This window comes from Capra hircus, chromosome 17 (assembly GCF_001704415.2).
Source record: "Capra hircus breed San Clemente chromosome 17, ASM170441v1, whole genome shotgun sequence".
NCBI classification, from domain to species: Eukaryota; Metazoa; Chordata; class Mammalia; order Artiodactyla; family Bovidae; genus Capra; species Capra hircus.
The window spans coordinates 5,430,540-5,448,744 of record NC_030824.1 but is presented as its reverse complement, the minus strand read 5'-3'; the positions used below and the strand labels follow the sequence as shown (position 1 = coordinate 5,448,744).

Here is an 18,205-nt window from a genome sequence, read left to right as displayed (position 1 = left end):
CTCAGTCCTGCCATCCATCTGTCCATCGATCCATTCACTCACCCAGCCACCTCTGAAGTGAAAGTTACGGAGCATTTATGATATGCTAGGCATTGTAGTCGGAGAAGGCAATGGCACCCCACTCCAGTACTCTTGCCTGGCAAATCCCATGAATGGAGGAGCCTGGTAGGCTGCAGTCCATGGTGTTGCAAAGAGTCAGACACGACTGAGCGACTTCCCTTTCACTTTTCACTTTCATGCATTGGAGAAGGAAATGGCAACCCACTCCAGTGTTCTTGCCTGGAGAATCCCAGGAACGGGGGAGCCTGGTGGGCTGCTGTCTATGGAGTCGCACAGAGTCGGACACGACTGAAGTGACTTAGCAGCAGCAGCAGGCATTATAGTAAGTCCTGTGGATGTGAATACGGTCGTGAACAAAACAGAAGTTTGCTTCCCTCATGAGTCTGAGTCCTCTTCTGAACTTCCTTAAGTTCCTTTATGAGAGTCCTCGTCATGCTCTGTTCAAGCTCACTTTACATGTTTGTCTCCACAAGTGAATTCTTCTGGAAGATAGAATGGTTTCTTATTCATTTCATGATCTCTTGTGCCTGGTATGGAGTAGTGTATTTGGTTGGATGGAAGGTAGATGGAACAATGGATAATGGACGGATGGATGGATGGATAGATGATGGATAGGTGGATGGATGGATGGATGATGGGTGGGTGATGGATTGATGGATGTTGGGTAGATGAATGGATGATGGATGGATGATAGGTGGGTGGATGGGTGATGGATGGATGATGGCTGGATGATGGAAAGATGGATGTTGGGAGGATGGATGGATGGATGGGTGATATTTGGATGGATGATGGATGGATGGTCTCTGTCTTACACTGTACATTTGTACAATGTTTTCCACATCTCTATTACCTTAAACAACGTTACTCTTTTATTCACTCAGAAAATAAGCTATCACAACCTCGTGTAGCCTGTTCTATTCAGCGAGTTTTCATCACCACCAGTAAATGGCTTTTTTTTTTTGGAAAATTTTACCAAATCAAGGGATTGTTTAATTATTACATAGAGACATGTTGCAACCAGGGTCTCTGTTGCTCTTTGCATAGTGGACACTTTAGTTATTGTTCGTTGATTTATTTGTTAATTAATTCAACCATCACTGATGATGTACTCTGTCACCCAGTGTGAATGGCCAGTAGATTGGCCAGCTGGTAAACTTGTTTTACCACACGGGAAACTTCCGTGTGTAGGGGACTCTTCTAGAGGGTGTAGAGAAACCACAAATGTATAAAACAGCTCCTCTACCCTCAAAAATTATGGAATTTCCATAGGGGGAAGGTATATGCACACATGTAGGAAACTGAGTCCTGTAAATGAGTGAGCTTAAAACAGTGAGTGGTCAATAATGTTCAACACCTGTAGTCAGGGAAGGCTGCCTGGAGAAAGTGGTGTTTTTAAGCTTGGACTTAATGTGGGATTTCCAGATCCTAAGCCTAGGGTCGAACCTCAGTTCTGTTAACACTGTGAAATTGTGCACAAAGGGCTAAGGATGGGAGGGAACTGCCCTGCTCACTGAGTTCTCTAACGTCTCTCTGACTCTCTCAACCAGCGGACGAGTGGCAGATGCGCCTCGACTGTGCTCAGATGGAGAACGAGTTCCTCAGGAAGCGTCTCCAGCAGTCGGAGGAGAGGCTGGAGTCAGAGCTGGCATCTAGGAATGAGCTGGAGCAGAAGGTAAGGGGGGAAGATAGCCTGGGTCATCAGGGTCGCAGAAATAGGGCAGGGTCTCGCCTCCCGCGTCCAGGTGTTGACTGAACCCGAAAAGGGAGGGAGGGCATCACCTGTTTCATATGCTTCCACCTCCGCTGACGCCACACGTGGAGGTTGCTGTGGCGTGTGGGCGGCAGGTCTCCTCTTTGTCACAGTGTCTGTTAAGGTCTTTAGCCTGTTTTTACATTGAGTTGTTTGTTTTCTGATTTTCTGGTATAGTTTGGATAAGTTCTTTATCAGGTATGTCTTTTGCAGATGTTTTCTTCCTGTCTGTGGTTTTTCATTTTCTTGAAAGTGTCCTTTGCAGAGTAGAAATGTTTAGTTTTAATAAAATCCAGCTTATAAATTCTCTTTTTCATGGGTCATGCCTCTGGTGTTGGAGAAGGCAATGGCACCCCACTCCAGTACTCTTGCCTGGCAAATCCCATGGGCCGAGGACCCTGGTAGGCTGCAGTCTATGGGGTCGCAAAGAGTCGGACACGACTGAGCGACTTCACTTTCACTTTTCACTTTCATGTGTTGGAGAAGGAAATGGCAACCCACTCCAGTGTTCTTGCCTGGAGAATCCCAGGGACAGGGGAGCCTGGTGGGCTGCCGTCTCTGGGCTCACACAGAGTCGGACATGACTGAAGCGACTTAGCAGCAGGAGCAGCAGCCTCTGGTGTTATATCTAAAAAGTCATTGCCAAATCCAAAGTCATCAAGGTTTTCTACTATGTTATCTTCCAGGAGCTTTATAGTTTTGCATTTTATATTTACATCTATGATCCATTTTGAGTTAATTTTTGTGTAAAATCTGTGTCTAGATTTTTTTTTTTTTTTGCTTGTGAATGACCAGTTGTTTCCGTACCATTTGTCAAAAAGCCTCCATCCACTATATAGCATTTGCCCCTTTGTAAAAGATCAACCAACAATATTTCTGTGGGTCTGTTTCTGGACTCTATTCTGTTCCCTTGTGCTGGTTTTCCCCACCCCCTCCTCCTTCAAGAAAGGCTTATTCTTTCTCACCTCTGGGTCTTTGCATGTGCTCTTTCCTTCTCCTAGAACACTCTTTCTCTTCCCTACCTAGATATCTCCGACAAACCTTACATTCTCAGCTTAAATATCCTCCCCCCCAGAAAGTCTTCCCTGACACAGATTGGGGGGATTGCCCCTGATTTGTTTCCCCAGACAAAAGCCTCATTGTGCTGTATTGTTATTATCTGCTTGCTTCTTGGTGTCCCTAAGTAGACGTAAGCACCATAAAAGTTGAGGTCATATTTCCTGTCCCATTATTATTTATGTATCTCCTCACTGTGAGCAAAGAGTATCATGAAATCATCCCGCAGAAGTGGGCCAGGGTGAGGTCTCATGGGATTTTATAAACAGCGGAAGTGAGGCTCCCTGGCGATGGTTTTAGTGGTCACTTTCAAGGTGGACGTTGTATCGTGATCCTCAAGAGACATCCAGGCTGTAGATAACCAGCCAAGGGACAGCCGCCTGGGAACAGCCCAGTTCTTTCATAACGAATTATCCAGTTGGGTCAGCCTCCCCAAGGAAGGAGGGATATTCATGCTACATTAAAAAGTAATAAAACTGCAACCTTTTTCTGAACAGCGGAATATAAGAAAACATCCCATTTGCCTTCAAATACTGAATTTAGAATTACAGGCTTCATTAACTCGGCGTTTTGCTTATTTAAAGCAATTCTTTAATGAGCCCATTTCTTCAAAGCGAGTGTGCCAAGTCGCGCTCTCTCCCAGATCTAAACTAGGACATTTGGGAGGGTGTTTTCTGGAGGAAGACGCAAGAGCGTGGCTTTTCTGTTTGTCTGCAGCCGCGTGCGTTCCTGTGTGAGAAGTGCTGCTGAGAGCCCGTCCCGTGGGTCTCCTGGTCAGAATTCCTCCAAACTGTTCTGGCTGCTTCTCAGCTAGTCCACACACATCTCCCAGAGGAGGCAGCCAGCGGGGGTATCAATTATACATGGTCCTCCAGGGGCTGTCGAGTTGGGCAGGGCATGTTCAGAATCTGCTGGCCAGAGGAGTATTGAGGAAAATTAAAAACCCTCAGAGAATGACAGATACTGCCCCCCCATATTACCCCCGAACAAGCTCAGAGAAATAGCTCCCCACACTGATGCAGGTGGCAAGTGGTCAGGACCGGGTCTCTCTGGCCCAGAACCTGATCTCTTCCTGTTAGACTCACGCTGGGAGCGGCAGCTGCTTCAGCTGGAAAGTAGGGGCCCGATCAGTGCTGACGGGTGGGCTGATTCCATCTGCCCCTCCCACAGCTCGCGGAGCTGCAGAGGGCCTACGAGGGAGCCCAGAGGACAGCCCAGCAGCTCAAGAGGAGGTGCCACCTTCTGACCTGCGACCTGGAGGACACGCGCTTCCTGCTGGAGAACCAGCAGAGTCGAAACCACGACCTGGAGAAGAAGCAGAAGAAGTGAGTCGGGACCTGGGCGCTTGGGTGCGCTGCCTGGGTGCTGCGGTCTCCGGATTCTCCTCTGAAACCCCGTCACTCCAGTCAGGGCTCTTCATCCCTGGAGCTCAGCCTCCTAGTTCTGCCCTCTCTCGCCCCATCCCTCCCCACGCATTGCTGTGTGGTTCTCCCACGAATCCAGCAAGAAATCATTCTTCTCTGTTATCCAGTCTCAGCTCTATTGCCAGCCGCCCACGTAAGCTTGGCGGGCTTTCTTGGCCTCTCTGAGCCTCAGCATCCCCACTAAGAGTGAAGGCTGTGTTGTGGAGGCAGAGTCAGCCTAGCCTGGCGGGTAGGGGTCCAGTGCTGGTTCAAGTCCCAGCTGTGCCTCTTTCCCGTTGTGTGACCTTGGGCGAGTCCTTCAGCCTTTCTCCCCTGAGGGGAGGATTCTGCTCCTCAGGTGGAGCACCATCTTGCGGTGGAACTAGATGATGCAGCTGGTAGATCCCGCCCAGGGCTAGGGGCTGGTTCCCATCCCCACTGGTGAAAGTGAGGAGACGGCCAAAAACTTGAGTCACTGCCCTTTCCATTTAAAGTTTAGACTCTCAGCTCACATGAGCAGTTCTGGCAGGATCTGGGCTCTGTGCATGAATAAGACGCCAGTCTTGAATCCGCACACTGGTTTCGGCGCTTGCTTTCCTTATCTAGGAGCCTAGACTGGCGCTCAGGTCTCTCTCACAAGTCTCCGTACTTGGAACCTCACATCCTGGGATGCCTTCATCCCTGGACTCCTTGGCTGTGTCTGAAATTCTTCAGCTCACCTGGTGAGGGTAGAGGTGTGCAGGGGCCCTGTTCTGAGCCAGACAAGCCCTACTGGAGACTTCTTAGGAGGCGAACAGATGAAACAGCTTCTTTTAGAAGGTCCCAGTTGAAAACACAGAAAAACTTTGCTCTGTGCCAGGACATGATTTTTGCCAAGAACGCCTTTTTTCCAAAAGGTAGCCAGCCGAATTACATTTCCATAGGAGTGGTACCGGTTTTGAATTTGATCTGCATTAAATATTGTTTCTCTCATTTATCTTTGAGCTTTTCTGAACTGGCTTCTTCATTAAAAAAAGGAAAAGTTCTTTGGGGAGTTATTAGAATGCCTCCCCAGATGAGAGAAGTTTGTTTTTTTTCTGGCTGATAGCTGACTCTTTCCTTTTCCACCTTCCCATGCATGCTCTGGCTACACCTTGTCCTTGCAGCAGGGAAAATGGCTTCGTCCCACTTTGCTCGTTTGCTGTGTGACCTTGTCAGGTAGCACTACCTCTCTGAGCCAGACGGTGACTGACGTTTCAGAGCTGTCCTCGAAGTTAAGCAGACCCATCTGGTGCTGAAGACTGGCTCCAACAGATGCCATCAGTTAATTGAGAGATAGAATTCCATCATCCTGGAGGTTTCTGCCAGCTGTGACAATCCTGGCCCTTACCTGTGGGTTCTCCTCCTGTTCTGAGAGGCCTTAAGGAGGATTTCCTCTTTCTGATGGGTGGCAGGGGGACTCTGCCCTTGGAGTTTGTGCAGCCAGAAAATTCCATCCCTCTGGTGTTTCCCGTGACCACCCCCCTTGGACAGAATCCTTCATTCCAGATAATGGCCCCTGAAGAGTTCCCATTTCATCGTACTTGCATCTCTTCTTAAAACTCACCTGCCCTGTGATGCCCTCTATCCCCTGACCATCTCTTGGCAGAAGTTAGTGTATGTTTTGATGCTAATTGCAAATAGCAGCCATTACCTTTCTAGGTGGATTAGTATTTTAGCCGGGAGCCCGTGAGCAGGTAGAAGTCTCTCATGGTGGAAATTCAGGTAGCATGCCTGTAGTGAGGGAGAGATGGAGAAGTTAGCCATACTTCCTCATACCTCTTTATGTTTAATCAAAGGGTCAGTGCAACTGCTTCCGTAGTTGGCTGGGCTCTGGGTGGAGGGTTGTCTCTATGCTGTTGAGGTTCCCTGCCCCCACGTTGGCCTCTCAGTTCAGAGTGGCCCAGTTGCCATGGTTACACATGGGTTGCAAAGCTCAGTTTCGAGGGCCGGTGGAGCGCCCCCAGGGATAAGGACTGTGCTGGAGCTGTGGGAGGCTGGACCCCTGGCCCACTCCTAGTGGGGTGAAGGCTGTGACTGAGTTCGTCTGGCCTCAGACAGTTGTTCAGGCAGTGTGTTCCAAGAGTTAGGGTCTGTTGGAGGCATTCCCTGGCATCCGGTGGCCCAGAAGGACTCCTTGAAAATGTCCATCACTGTCTGGCCCCCTCTGTCTTTCCCTGCCTGCTGCAGCACCTGAGCAGGTGGATGGCAGACCACCTTAGTCAGCGGTGCAGCTGGCTCAGACCCGCTTCGGGATTTTGGCTGACTCACTTCACCTCTGAACTTGTCTTCTCTTCTGTGAAATGGTTGAGATGTGTTTTCTGCTGAATTGCTCTGAGGACTCCATGGAGCCCAGCTCAGAGCCAAGCGGTTTAAAACTGCCGGACCATTACCATCATCACAATGTTGCCATTCAGAGTAGCCAATAGCACCTCTCGAATGATGTCACCAGGAGCCAATCAGAAAGCTCCTGGGCCCTTCCGACAGCAGGGGCTCCCTCATATGATCGATAGTTGGCTTTCTTTGGAGTCATGAGGCTTTGACTGACCATCTACTGTTGAGGGACATTGGAGGATCTCATAACGAGGGAGACCTTCTTCTCCCCGAGGCTGAAACCCTGCGCCCAGTTCAGCCATTCTGGCCACACCCAGTTCCCTGGAGCAGGTGGCCAAAGCCACATTTTACTGACCAGAGTCGCATCTTCCTGAGGCTTGGCAGAGCCTTCTGCAGGTCTCCTCACCTGTGAGAGCGACAGAAGCTGAAAGAGCCGTGGGAAATGACGCCCAGTCCAGGAAGCGCCTCTCACCCAACTTATATTTGCTTATATTTTTTATCACATTTTAAATAAGTGTTTGGTATTTTTCTGGAAACCGTAAACCCTCAAAGTTGCCCTCTGGTGTTCAGTATACCTCCCCCATATCCACAAACTCTCCATCATCTGATACTGTCTCTCTCTAGCAGTTCTCAACAAGCTAACAGCTTCTCTCCAGTCCCACCCCTGCCTTGCCCCAGGCGCACCCCCCACCCCTGGGTGCCATGACCCGTGTTCTGCTTGGACAGGTTTGACGCGCAGCTGGCCCAGGCCCTGGGGGAGTGCGTGTTTGAGAAGGGCCTCCGTGAGAAAGTGGCCCAGGAGAACACCAGCGTCCAGTGCGAGCTGGGCAAGCTTCAGCAGCTCTTGAAGGTGAGGCATGGGGGCACGGCGCCACCCAGGCTGTCCGTCGCTGGGTCTCAGGAAACCCCTCGCACACCCCTGCTGCACGTGGTGCCTGGAAGAGAGCTCTGTGTGTGACTGTCCTGCTCTGTCAGCCCGCCAGAGTCACGGAGCCCAGCACGCCTGCATCAGCAAACCAGGGGTGCCAGGTGGTGGATAAGCAGGCCTTGCTAGCTCCATGTCCCTCACAATCTTGCTCCAGGCACCTGCCTGCGTTCCGAGGTGCCCACCTGGGTGCCCGTCTATCACAGAGGAGTTAGCTGTAGACCCAGGTAGGGGCAGGGCCCTGCCCCTTGCAGGCTGCAGCTCAGAGGAATTTTATTAAAATGGGACACAGGCATCTCACCTCACTCAGCTGCTCTTCAGCCTGCTGTGGCTCCCCGTTAACCTGGGAGAGCCCCTGAGCCTGACGTGCAACTCCCTCATGGTCATGCCCAAACCTTCTAACCTGGAAGAGTCACTTCCGGCCACTTTGCTTCCTGGCTCCAACATCTCCGGCCCAGCCTTGGCAGGTGCACAGCTTTCAGATGGGGCAAATACCTCCTGTTTGTGCTTTGAGATCTAGCTCTGGGGCCAGTGTGTTGCTTCCCACCGACTCCCCACCCGTGCCTATCTGAGCTGTCCCAGGAGGGCTCTCAGGGTCCCACAGGGGGCACAGCGAGGGGCTGCAAGGCCCAGGTGGTGGGTGAGGGCTGCTCTGAAAAGTGGAAAGTGCCCTCCCACTGGTCTTAGAGGTGTTCCTCGGAGGTGGGGGAGGGGTCGGGAGTGTGGTCACGTGACCCTGCATCCCCGCCCACTTTGTCTCTGCAGCAAAAGGAGCAGGAACGCTTGCAGCTGAAGCAGGAGGTGGAGATGCTGCAGGCCCAGAAGCAGGAGCTGCTGAGGTCACCGTCTCTGGGGGAGAACTGCATTGCGGGCTTGAAGGAGAGGCTCTGGAAGCTGGAATCCAGCGCCCTCGAGCACGAAAAAGTCCAGAACCAGCAGGAAAACACCATCAAGCAGCTGGAGCAGGTAGGAAAGTCCTGTCCAGGGCAGTGCCCTGCCCCATGCTGACTCTGGGGCAGAAGGTTGTATTTAAATTCACCACCTCACTCAGCTGCTCCTCATTCTTCTGTGGCTCCCTATTACCCCAGAGAACCTCAGAACCCCTAAGCCTGGCACTCAGACTCCTCATGGAGCCCCCCTCCTACCATCCTGCAAGCGTCATTGGCACCTCCTCCAAGAAGCTCAACCTGATCTCCTCGTCAAAAACAGCCCCACCCCAGCTCCACGTTCGCTTTCTCTCACCTTCACAGCACCCACCGTCACGTGTGACAGTGTTTCCCAAAATGTGCTCAACGCTTTTCTCCCCACTAGGATATGTGTTTTATGGGGGTGGGAGGACTTTTTGGTTGACCTTGCTTGTCAGGGCATCCCCTGATGAGGCCAGGTACAGAGCTGGTACTCAATAAATAAGTGCTGACCCTGTGTCTGGTATTCAGCACTGTCTGGGTACCAGTCTCAGTCCTAAGCTCTCCTCACATATCATCTCATGAAGCTCCACATGAAGTCTGTATGCTGACGTTTCCTCTACTCTTCAGATGTGGAAGCCGAGGCTCAGAAATAGAAAAAGCGGCAGGGACAGGATTTGGAGCCTGCGCCCTCTGATGCCGCAGTGCCTCGCACACCTGTGTTGTGGACAGCCTCCAGGGAGGTGGGAGCCCTGATTTTTGGAAAATGAAAAATAAGAGGAATAAGGAAGGACTCCAGATCCCCTGGAGAAGGGAATGGCTACCCACTCCAGTATTCTTGCCTAGAGAATCCCGTGGACGGAGGAGCCCGGCGGGCTACAGTCCATAGAGTCACAGAGTCGGACACGACTGAGCGACCAACACGCACACACCCCAAGACTCTTGTGCCAGCCCCTCGATGAAGCATCCGATGCACGTTCTGATGTCTGCTTGTTTGTTTATATGCCCAAGTCATTCCACACAGAACTCAAGGAATCTTATAAGATGTATGTGTGGTAAAATAGAAAAAGAAATAAAACAAGCCAAACTAGGAAAACACAAATTAAAACCAGTGCTAAGGAAGAGTGAATTAATATGCAGACAAGCAGAACATATGCTCTCACACACTCAGTAGTTTCAGCTTTCAAATTCCTGGTGGCCAGAGAGAAAAGGGAAATGTGACTCGCATGCTTTTTATCATCCCCAAGATAAGAATCCTGGAGAAGGCAGGGGCACCCCGCTCCAGCACTCTTGCCTGGAAAATCCCATGGATGGAGGGGCCTGGTGGGCTGCAGTCCCCGGGGTCTCTAAGAGTCAGACACGACTGAGCGACTTCACTTTCACTTTTCACTTTCATGCACTGGAGAAGGAAATGGCAACCCACTCCACTGTTCTTGCCTGGAGAGTCCCAGGGACGGGGGAGCCTGGTGGGCTGCCGTCTATGGGGTCGCACAGAGTCGTGCACAACTGAAGCCGCTTAGCAGCAGCAGCAAGATAAAAATAAGCCAAGTTTTCAAGGAGAAGCAAGGCTTTTCTTAATGCTTAGTTCTAAAACAGTTTCCCGTATGGGACTTCAGAAGGGGTAATTATTTTGAAATGGTTTTAAGATTGGAACTCCTTTTTCAACAATATTTGACCAGCCAGCATGAATACATAGAGCAGATAAACTCTGAGCTGCTCTGGTGAAGGCGGGTTGGGGAGTGAGGGTGGTCAGGGATAGGCCCGGGTGCTGGCCTTGCTTCTCACTCATCCCCGCTCCATCTGGATGGAATCTGCTGAGCATTGAGACTTGGGTGTGGCAAGTGTGGGGACAATCTGGAGAGGCTGAGAAAAACAGAGCTTCCTTGCTTAGTCCATCAAACCTGTGTTTATTAAGCACCTACTGTGTGTCAAGCACTGGACGGATGCTAGGGGTGTAGCTATAAACAAGACGATGTGGTGTCGACCCTTTTGAAGGTTAGAGTCATGTTGAGTGTTATGGGAAGGTGTAACCTGCAGGTCTGGTTTGGGGACCAGATTTGGAGTAGTCAGGGAAGGCTTCCTGGAGGAAGTAACATTTACTGAAGCTGAAAGCTGAAGGACGAGCCTGAGTTGGCTGACCAGGAGAGTTCCAGGCAGGGGAATGGCCCGCGCAAAGGCATAGAGGCAGGGGTGTCACGTGGCGTGTCACATGGCATCTGAGGAGCTGCAAGATGGTCCCATGCCAATGGGGTCTGTGGACATTTGGAGAGCCCCCTGTTTTCTCTAGACTTCAGTCTTCTCAACTGTACAGAGTCTTGTCAGAGTCTTGTCCACCCCCAGCCTTCCTCCAACCCCAGCTGTGAATCTGTGAAGGTTCATGATGGAGGTGGGCCATCTGGGCAGGTCATTCAGGGATGTAGAGGACGGAACAGGGTTACACAGCAGCCCAGAGTCAGGAGTAAAGAGAGTGGGATTCCCTTGGTTGTTCAGCAGTTAAGACTCTTGCTCCAAGTGTGGAGGGCCCAGATTCAGTCCCTGGTCAGGGAACTAGATCCCACATCCTGCAACTAAGACACAGCACAGCAAAATAAACAAAATAAGTAAATAAAATTTTTTAAAAGCACTCTTTAAAAATATAAAACAAGCACTTTGGAAAGTTAACTCTGGGAGATGCCACCAGGGGACCACTATGTGCTTGGGAAGCAGAAATGTGCCACCTTGACCTCAAGGACCCAGAGGGCTGAAGGCAGCTGCCCAGCCCCTTCCCCTCCCAGCTTACCTAGGAAGCTGACTCAACCCCTCATTCATCTTCCCATTCATCTTCAGCCTCGCCCATCACCTTGTACTGCTCTGGGTTATTGTAGACATCTAGGAGATATTTATTGATTACAACATAACACTTTTTCCAGGAAATTTTATGTTAACTCACATAAGCTTGACATAAATGGTATTGCAGATGTCAGGAGTATCCAAGAGGCTAGAAAAAAAATGAAACAGGAATATTATATTTACTTGCTTAAGCTCCTCATTTTGGATTATCTCCCTATAACCTCTTGTCATTTTAAAGGCAGCAGGGAAGGAAGTTGGCATTTAAAGTGAGCCTGCTTTCTGCCGGGAATTCTTAATGGGGCTCTGATGCTTTCAGTTCTTTTTACTCTTCACTATGGTCCTACGTGGAGAGTATCATCAGCATTTGAAAAGACCACCATTGTTTTTTTCTCGGCTGAATGTCCTTGTCAGGGGCAGCAGTTGTGGCCTCCTGGAAGCTTGCTGCGAGGTGCAGGGCAGACGGTCAGGTCCTGATTGCTCCTGCGGTCTGGCCCTCTGCTGTGCTGGGTTCCACTCTGCTCCGTGACTTGCAGCAAGGAAGAGTGCCGATCATTGAAAGCTTGTCAGTACAGGCTCTTGGGTCCGTACCCTGGAGGTTCTGACCCAAGAGGTCTAGAGTGAAGCCTTGGAACTGAATTTAAAAAGAAAAATAGAAGGGCACCAGGTAATTCTAATATGCCACAAAACTTGACAAGCAAGAGCTTGGGTCAGTCTCTCAATTAGGAAAATCAAGAGAGTAAACTCTTGGGAGTTTTCTGATGCTCCAGTGGTGAAGACTGTATGCTTCCAACGCAGGGGGCTCAGGTTCCAGCCCTCGTTGGGGAACTAAGATCCTGCTTGCTGTGCAGCAAGTGTTACTTCAAATATTTCCATGCACTGTTAGCTTGATTGTAATTTTTTAAAAAAGAAAAAGGAAATAAACTCTTAAACTATAATCCAATCCCATGACTTGTGTTTCCAGTTCTAAAATCTTGTACATAAAATGACACAGTTAAACATCGCAGACAGGTCTCTTCCTGCCCTGAGCAGGTTTTGGAGGGTCTCACTGGAAAGACCCTTCTCCTTCATAGGAACACAGTTCTTAACAATGTCAGGCTTCCAGGAAGAGCGGGGCTAGTCCTTACTCTGTTTGCAAAATACTGGGGAAAGAAAGAAGAATCTTTCTGTGCCGCACATCGTGCTAATTCTCACCAGTGTGTTTTAAGGAGGCTGCTTTCTACAGAGAAAGGAAACTAATCAAGGGTTATATCTTGGGCGTGTCACCTCCCTCTCCAGGGTTTCGTATGCTCAGAAGTAAACTTGTATTCTGTCATTTATCCACCCACCTGGCCACCGATCCAGAAAAATTTCCCTGAGGTCTGCTCCAGGGATGACAAATCCGCTTCATCTTAAGAGCATTGAGAAGGATTCTGAGGTCACGTCTCAACTCAGTGGCACAGAGTCCAGTTCATAAGTGACCTCCGTTATGACCATGGAAGGGACTGAGGCAGCATTTGGGCCATTTATCTACCATTTCTGACCTCCCTGGGTGTCTGGGGGGAGGACTGGACTCTTACCCATGCTGTCCAAAAAACACAGGTGAAATGCTAAGGGTGACGTGGTTGGTGGGGGTCACCCTCGTGCGCTGTTCTTGCCCCCTCAGCTCCGCCAGCGGTTTGAACTAGAGATTGAACGGATGAAGCAGATGCACCAGAAGGACCGTGAGGACAAGGAGGAGGAGCTGGAGGACGTCCGCCAGTCCTGCCAGAGGCGGGTACGTGAGCCACGCACGCAGCTGCGCCCTGGGGTCCCGGCGCGGCCAGTGTGCACACCTCGTCCCTACAGCACAGGGGTGAGCTCAGCTTCCTCAGGAAGTGCTGTCGAGGGTGCTGGAGCGGAAGTTCCTGTCCTAGTAACTACGGTTCTGGGGCTTCCAGAAGCCTCTGAACTGTCCAGCATAATCACCCTAGACTTGTACCAAGAGCCCAGAGTGCCATGCGGCTGATGCCCTGGATAAGGTTGTATATGTGTCAAGAAGGGGACCAGTCCCTTCTGGTTTGCCTTGCAGATCATTTCTTGTGTTTTTATCCAAGCTCTTTGCAGACATTTCAAACAGTGTATAAGAAGGCAACAAGCTCTTGAAATCTTAACCACCAAGACATCAACATTCTTACTATTTTAAATGTTCGTTCTTTCTCTGTGCCCGCACGAGCATATGTACAGAGATACCGTTTTACCTAAATGGGGTCGTGCTGCTTTGAAGCCTGCTGTTTCCCCTCTGAAGTTTGTTCTGGGCCTCCTCTCCTGTCAGTACGTGCGGACCTGACTCACATGTTTACGGGCTTGAAAGTATTCCACCAAAGGCCTGTGCTCTTGTTTACTCAGCAAGCAAGTCTCTTATCATTGGACACCTAGGATCTTCTGATTTTCTGTTATTATAACCAACACCAACACAAACCTCCTTAGGGATGCAGTTACCGATGTCAGTTATGAGGTGAATCTTTAAAATGGAATCGCGGAGGAGCTTTGGGTTAAGCCTCTCTGAACAGGTTTTGTCTGGGCAGGACTTCTGTGGTCACTTCATAGCCTGGGTAAATTGCGCATCTCCCAGAGACGGCTGAGTACCATTTCCCACAGTCGACTCTGATATTAGCTCCCTAAACAGTGTCTCTGCAGAGACCTCTGACTGCAGGGGCTGAGAGTGTGGGTGCTGGAACTAATTGACTTTTGGTATGAGTGTTGGCCTTCCCACCGCAACAGAGTGATCCTGGGAAAGTGATTGTAAACCCTCCACTCCACCCAAACTCCACTCCCTTCCTCAGCAGCTTTCTCCATATCCACCACTGGTCATTTGGAGCCAGTTTATAAGACACACAAGAAAGCTGATGTTGCTAGTTTATTTGGAGTTATAGAGGCTTGGATCGAATTCAGACTCCATTAGCTATCAAATGTAGGGTGTGGGAGAAATCACGTAACCTTGCTGATAAGCCTCACTTCTCTCATCTGTGAAATAGGAAAACAGTGGCCACCTTGCAGGGCTATGGGGAAGATTCAAAAGATCACAGGTGTGGAACCATGGCTCAGAGTTTGTAATGTCCTCATCCTTTGCTGGAAACTTACAAGCAGTACTGGTGTGTGTGTGGATTTCCATGCAGCTGATCCTTCCCAGAGGCACCCGGAACCAGCCCCGTGGCTGACCTGCTCTTGGGCGTGCCTGCTCCATCCCAGGAGAAGGCGGGTGCAGGGACTTGTAGAGTCCCCTCCCCCCGCCTGTACTCCCCACCTCCTGCCTGAGTAGCATCATCCTGGGTGGGGCTGGAGGAGGCCATGGTGGTGTCAGGACCCTGGCGGGAGATGGGCCTCTCATCCTGGGCAGATGGGGCCGCCTTGGTACCCCGTCACTGCTCGGGGGTGAGGGGCTGTAAGACCCGAGCGCTTCTTCACTCCCAGTGGTTGATGCTGCTGCATCTGCTGCCCGGCCTGCTCCCCAGATACTCATTTGGGGCTCCTTTACAGTTCAGCCCTTCTAGGGGTTCATGCAGATCATCCCAGGGGGCCAAGTACATTCTCCCCAGAACTTCCTGGAGTTGAAAAAGTCATAGATTTTAGGTTCATTCAGACCTGTGTGCCCTTGAGTAAGTCTCCTAACTTCCCTAAGACTCAGTTTTCTCATCTGTGACATGGGAGCAATAAGAGAAAATGATTTCCTTTCCCAATGCTATTGTGAGAATAAGATCAAAGAATGGTAAAGTGCCTTATAAACTGTAAAGTGCTGGGAGTTACCACATAGAAATGTTCTACAGAATACTCTCTAGAAAACTTTGCCTCGCTTGACACATAGCTTTTATTATTTTGTACATTTTTCAAAAGGAGTTTCAGCTTCTGCAGCCTTCATTTTCAGCAGGTGTGAGCAGACTGCCTTGTGTCTGTCACTCTTAAAAGAAAGTCTTGAACTGTCTTCTAAAATGACCGTCCATCAGGACTTTGTTTTTTCTCTCCATGGGTCAGGAGGTGGAAACCCAGTCCCTGTCCATGTGCCCTCAGGTGAAGGGGGCGCAATTGCTAGTGCGTTCCAGGAGCACCTCAACGTGTTGTGAGTGCCCCGAGCCAGGACCCTGATGGGCTGGAGATGTGACCCAGGCCCTCCTGGGGCTTCTTCATGGACAGATTTATAAAGGAGGGCGTGAGGTCAGAGAAGGGCGTGCCTCTCCTCCAACAGATACTAACACTTGACTGCACGTCCAGTGACTGCTCTGCTCGCTCTGTCTCTCTCCGTGGCAGGAAATCAATCATTAGTGACCTGGGTGGGAAAGCTGCGACTGTCTGATGGTGGCGGAGAAGCCCGGGCCAGCAGGCAGAATGCTGACAGTCCTCAGCAGCAGCTGACCTAGGAGTCTCTGCTTCAGGACCTCGCTCTGACTCAGTTTGCCCATCTGTGAGGGGAGCCCACTGATAGCACAGGATGGGGCAGGAGGGAGGGGTGAGACAGCACACGCGAGAGGCAGGCGCAGGAGAGGAGGTGCACAGCACCATTGCGGTGGGGCGTCCGCCTCAGCAGGGAGCGCCTGCCTTTGCTGGGTGGCCACTGAGAAATCAGAGCCGACTGAAAGTTAGAAGAGCCGCTCGCAGCCACAGTCTTAGTCAGTTTGGGCTACTCTAGCAAAACTGGGGCTGGAGAGTGCAGGCTTAAAGAGCAAAGGTTTATTTCCCATAGTTCTGGAGGCTGGAAAGTCCCAAGATCAAGGTGCTGGCGGATCTGGTGTAGGGCAAGGGCCCCACTCCCCACTTGCAGGTAGACGGCTGCCTCCTTCCTGCGTCCTCACGTAGGGAAGAGAGAGGAAATGAGGTTCTTTTTTGTAAGTGCACTCATTCCAGCATGGGGGATCCCCCCACCCCGCCAACCTCATCTAACCCTAACCATCTCCCAAAGGCCTCATCATGAAATATTCTTGCCTTGGGAGTTAGGATATCAACGTTAGGAATTTTGGAGAGACAGACTTGCAGTCCAGACATCAAATAATCTCGAATGCAACTTTTGTTGCATTATAGTTCCCAGGTAGCTCAAGGGTAAAGAATCCACACCTGCCAAGCAGGAGACACAGGTTCAACCCCTGGATCGGGAAGATCCCCTGGAGGAGGGCATGGCAACCTACTCCAGTATTCTCTTCTGGAGAAGAAAGGAGCCTGGTGGGCTATGGTCCATGGGCTTGCAAAGAGTCGGACACGACTTAGAGACTAAACGGCAACAGGTGTATTTAATGAGAGATGAATGCATTTTAACATGTAGGATATGATGCTGTATAGAGTCTTAAAAAGCCAGTGCACCCAGACTTGTACCTGTTCTAGAGAGGCCACAGCAGAGGAAGGAGACAGCTGTTAGGAAATGGACAGGGGACTGGGACTGGGGATTCCACACTGAATGCCAGGGGGCTCCCTATAATTGTCCACCTCCTGAGCTTTTAGGCTTCTGAATTCTCTGACAGAAATACCTCCTCCCCCTGCCCAAACTGCTAGGTCAGCCTTTGTGGAACTGGGCGAGCGGCCATGAGCTCTGCACCCCCAGCCCCGTCCTCCATAGGGTCCTGGCCTTGGGGGCTCATCCAGATGGAGTGCGTGTGTCCCATGCCTGCGTCTGCCCTTTGTGCCCACAGCTCCGCCAGCTGGAAATGCAGCTGGAGCAAGAGTACGAGGAGAAGCAGATGGCCCTCCACGAGAAGCAGGACCTGGAAGGCTTGATCGGAACCCTCTGCGACCAGGTAAGAGGGAGCCGCAGCAGACAGCCGGGAGAGCGCAGTCCCTGCCCTGGCCCGGTTGAGAGCTGATTCTGGGGGAGGCCAGCGGGAGTGGGGGTCTTAGGACCCGGCCCCGGGATAGACCTGTCAGCTGGCCTCCACCTGCTCCTCCCAGGCTCCTTCTGCTCCTCCAGTCTGTCTGTCCTCACTCACCACCGCTTCAGAGGGGACCTTCTGTGTGTGGGCAGTGGCGGGGTAGTCTTCACACAGCAGGGATCTTGGAAGAACCCCTGAGAATACAGAAAGTGGGTCTGGCCACAAGTGCCAGACCCGGTGGCCTTGCCTTCAGCCACTGCCCGGGTGAGCCTGGCAGCCTTTGCTTTGGCGGGGTGACTGTGAACGGCCGCTGTGCTCACAGCTGCCCTCGTGAAAACTGGACTTTTGCTGGCCGCAGAATCAAGCCAGCGGGGCTGGGCTGCTTCTGTCTGCACGGCGCTGGGTGATCTGACGAGGCGCCCTGAGCTCCTGATGAGCAGAGACTGGTGGGGCTGCTGCCCTCGTTGGAGACTCCCGGCCTGACGCTGGGAGCGGCATCGCTCCTTGTTGTCGGTGGGGGCGGGGTGGGGGGGGGCAGGACAGGGAGGGGAGGGGGCTGTCTCGTGTGTTGCAGCCTGTTGAGCAGCATCTCTGGCCTCCACCTCCTAAAGGCCAGAAGCACGCCCCTTGGCTGTGACAACCAGCAGCGTCTACCAACACGACCAATTGTCCCTCTGGGACATAGTCAGCCTCCCGCTTTACAGAGAACCACTCCTGCAGAGAAAGCAGTGAGCAGAGCCCAGAGCCAGCGCCGGGTGTCAAGCTTGGGGAAGCTCCCGCATCCCCTGGATGTGCTTCCCCCGCCCATGTTGCTGCCCTGTGAACCCCAGCGTTGGAGAAAAGTGCCAGCAGCTCCTATGAGTGTCTTTTAAAATATCATAGGAGTGGTTTTTTTTAATGTATCTGCTTAATGTGTTCATTGTCTTTTAATTAGTGGCGATCTTGCTGTCAGCATCTCCACCCCCACCCCAGTCATTCCTCTTGTTCACAGAGAGCTGTGGGTCCCCTCCCAATAGTCAGCCAGGCCTCGGACAAATAGGTGCTCACTATGTTGTTGTTTTCAATTGAGTAAATGAGTGAATTCTAGAGCGGGACCCCCGCCGTCATGCGAGTGAGAG

General features: G+C 51.2%; 1 protein-coding gene across 4 annotated transcripts in view; it reads left to right on the top strand.

The window, feature by feature from the left end:
• The window catches only part of MYO18B (myosin XVIIIB), a 239,338-nt gene that overhangs the window by 121,866 nt on the left and 99,267 nt on the right, over nt 1–18,205 (top strand). For all 4 annotated transcript variants that reach the window (XM_018061067.1, XM_018061070.1, XM_018061069.1 and 1 more), the window contains exons 28-33: nt 1,608–1,732; nt 4,037–4,191; nt 7,348–7,471; nt 8,312–8,512; nt 12,923–13,033; nt 16,911–17,015. In XM_018061067.1, coding sequence (XP_017916556.1) covers nt 1,608–1,732; nt 4,037–4,191; nt 7,348–7,471; nt 8,312–8,512; nt 12,923–13,033; nt 16,911–17,015 — 821 coding nt within the window. The remainder of the gene's footprint in view (nt 1–1,607; nt 1,733–4,036; nt 4,192–7,347; nt 7,472–8,311; nt 8,513–12,922; nt 13,034–16,910; nt 17,016–18,205) is intronic.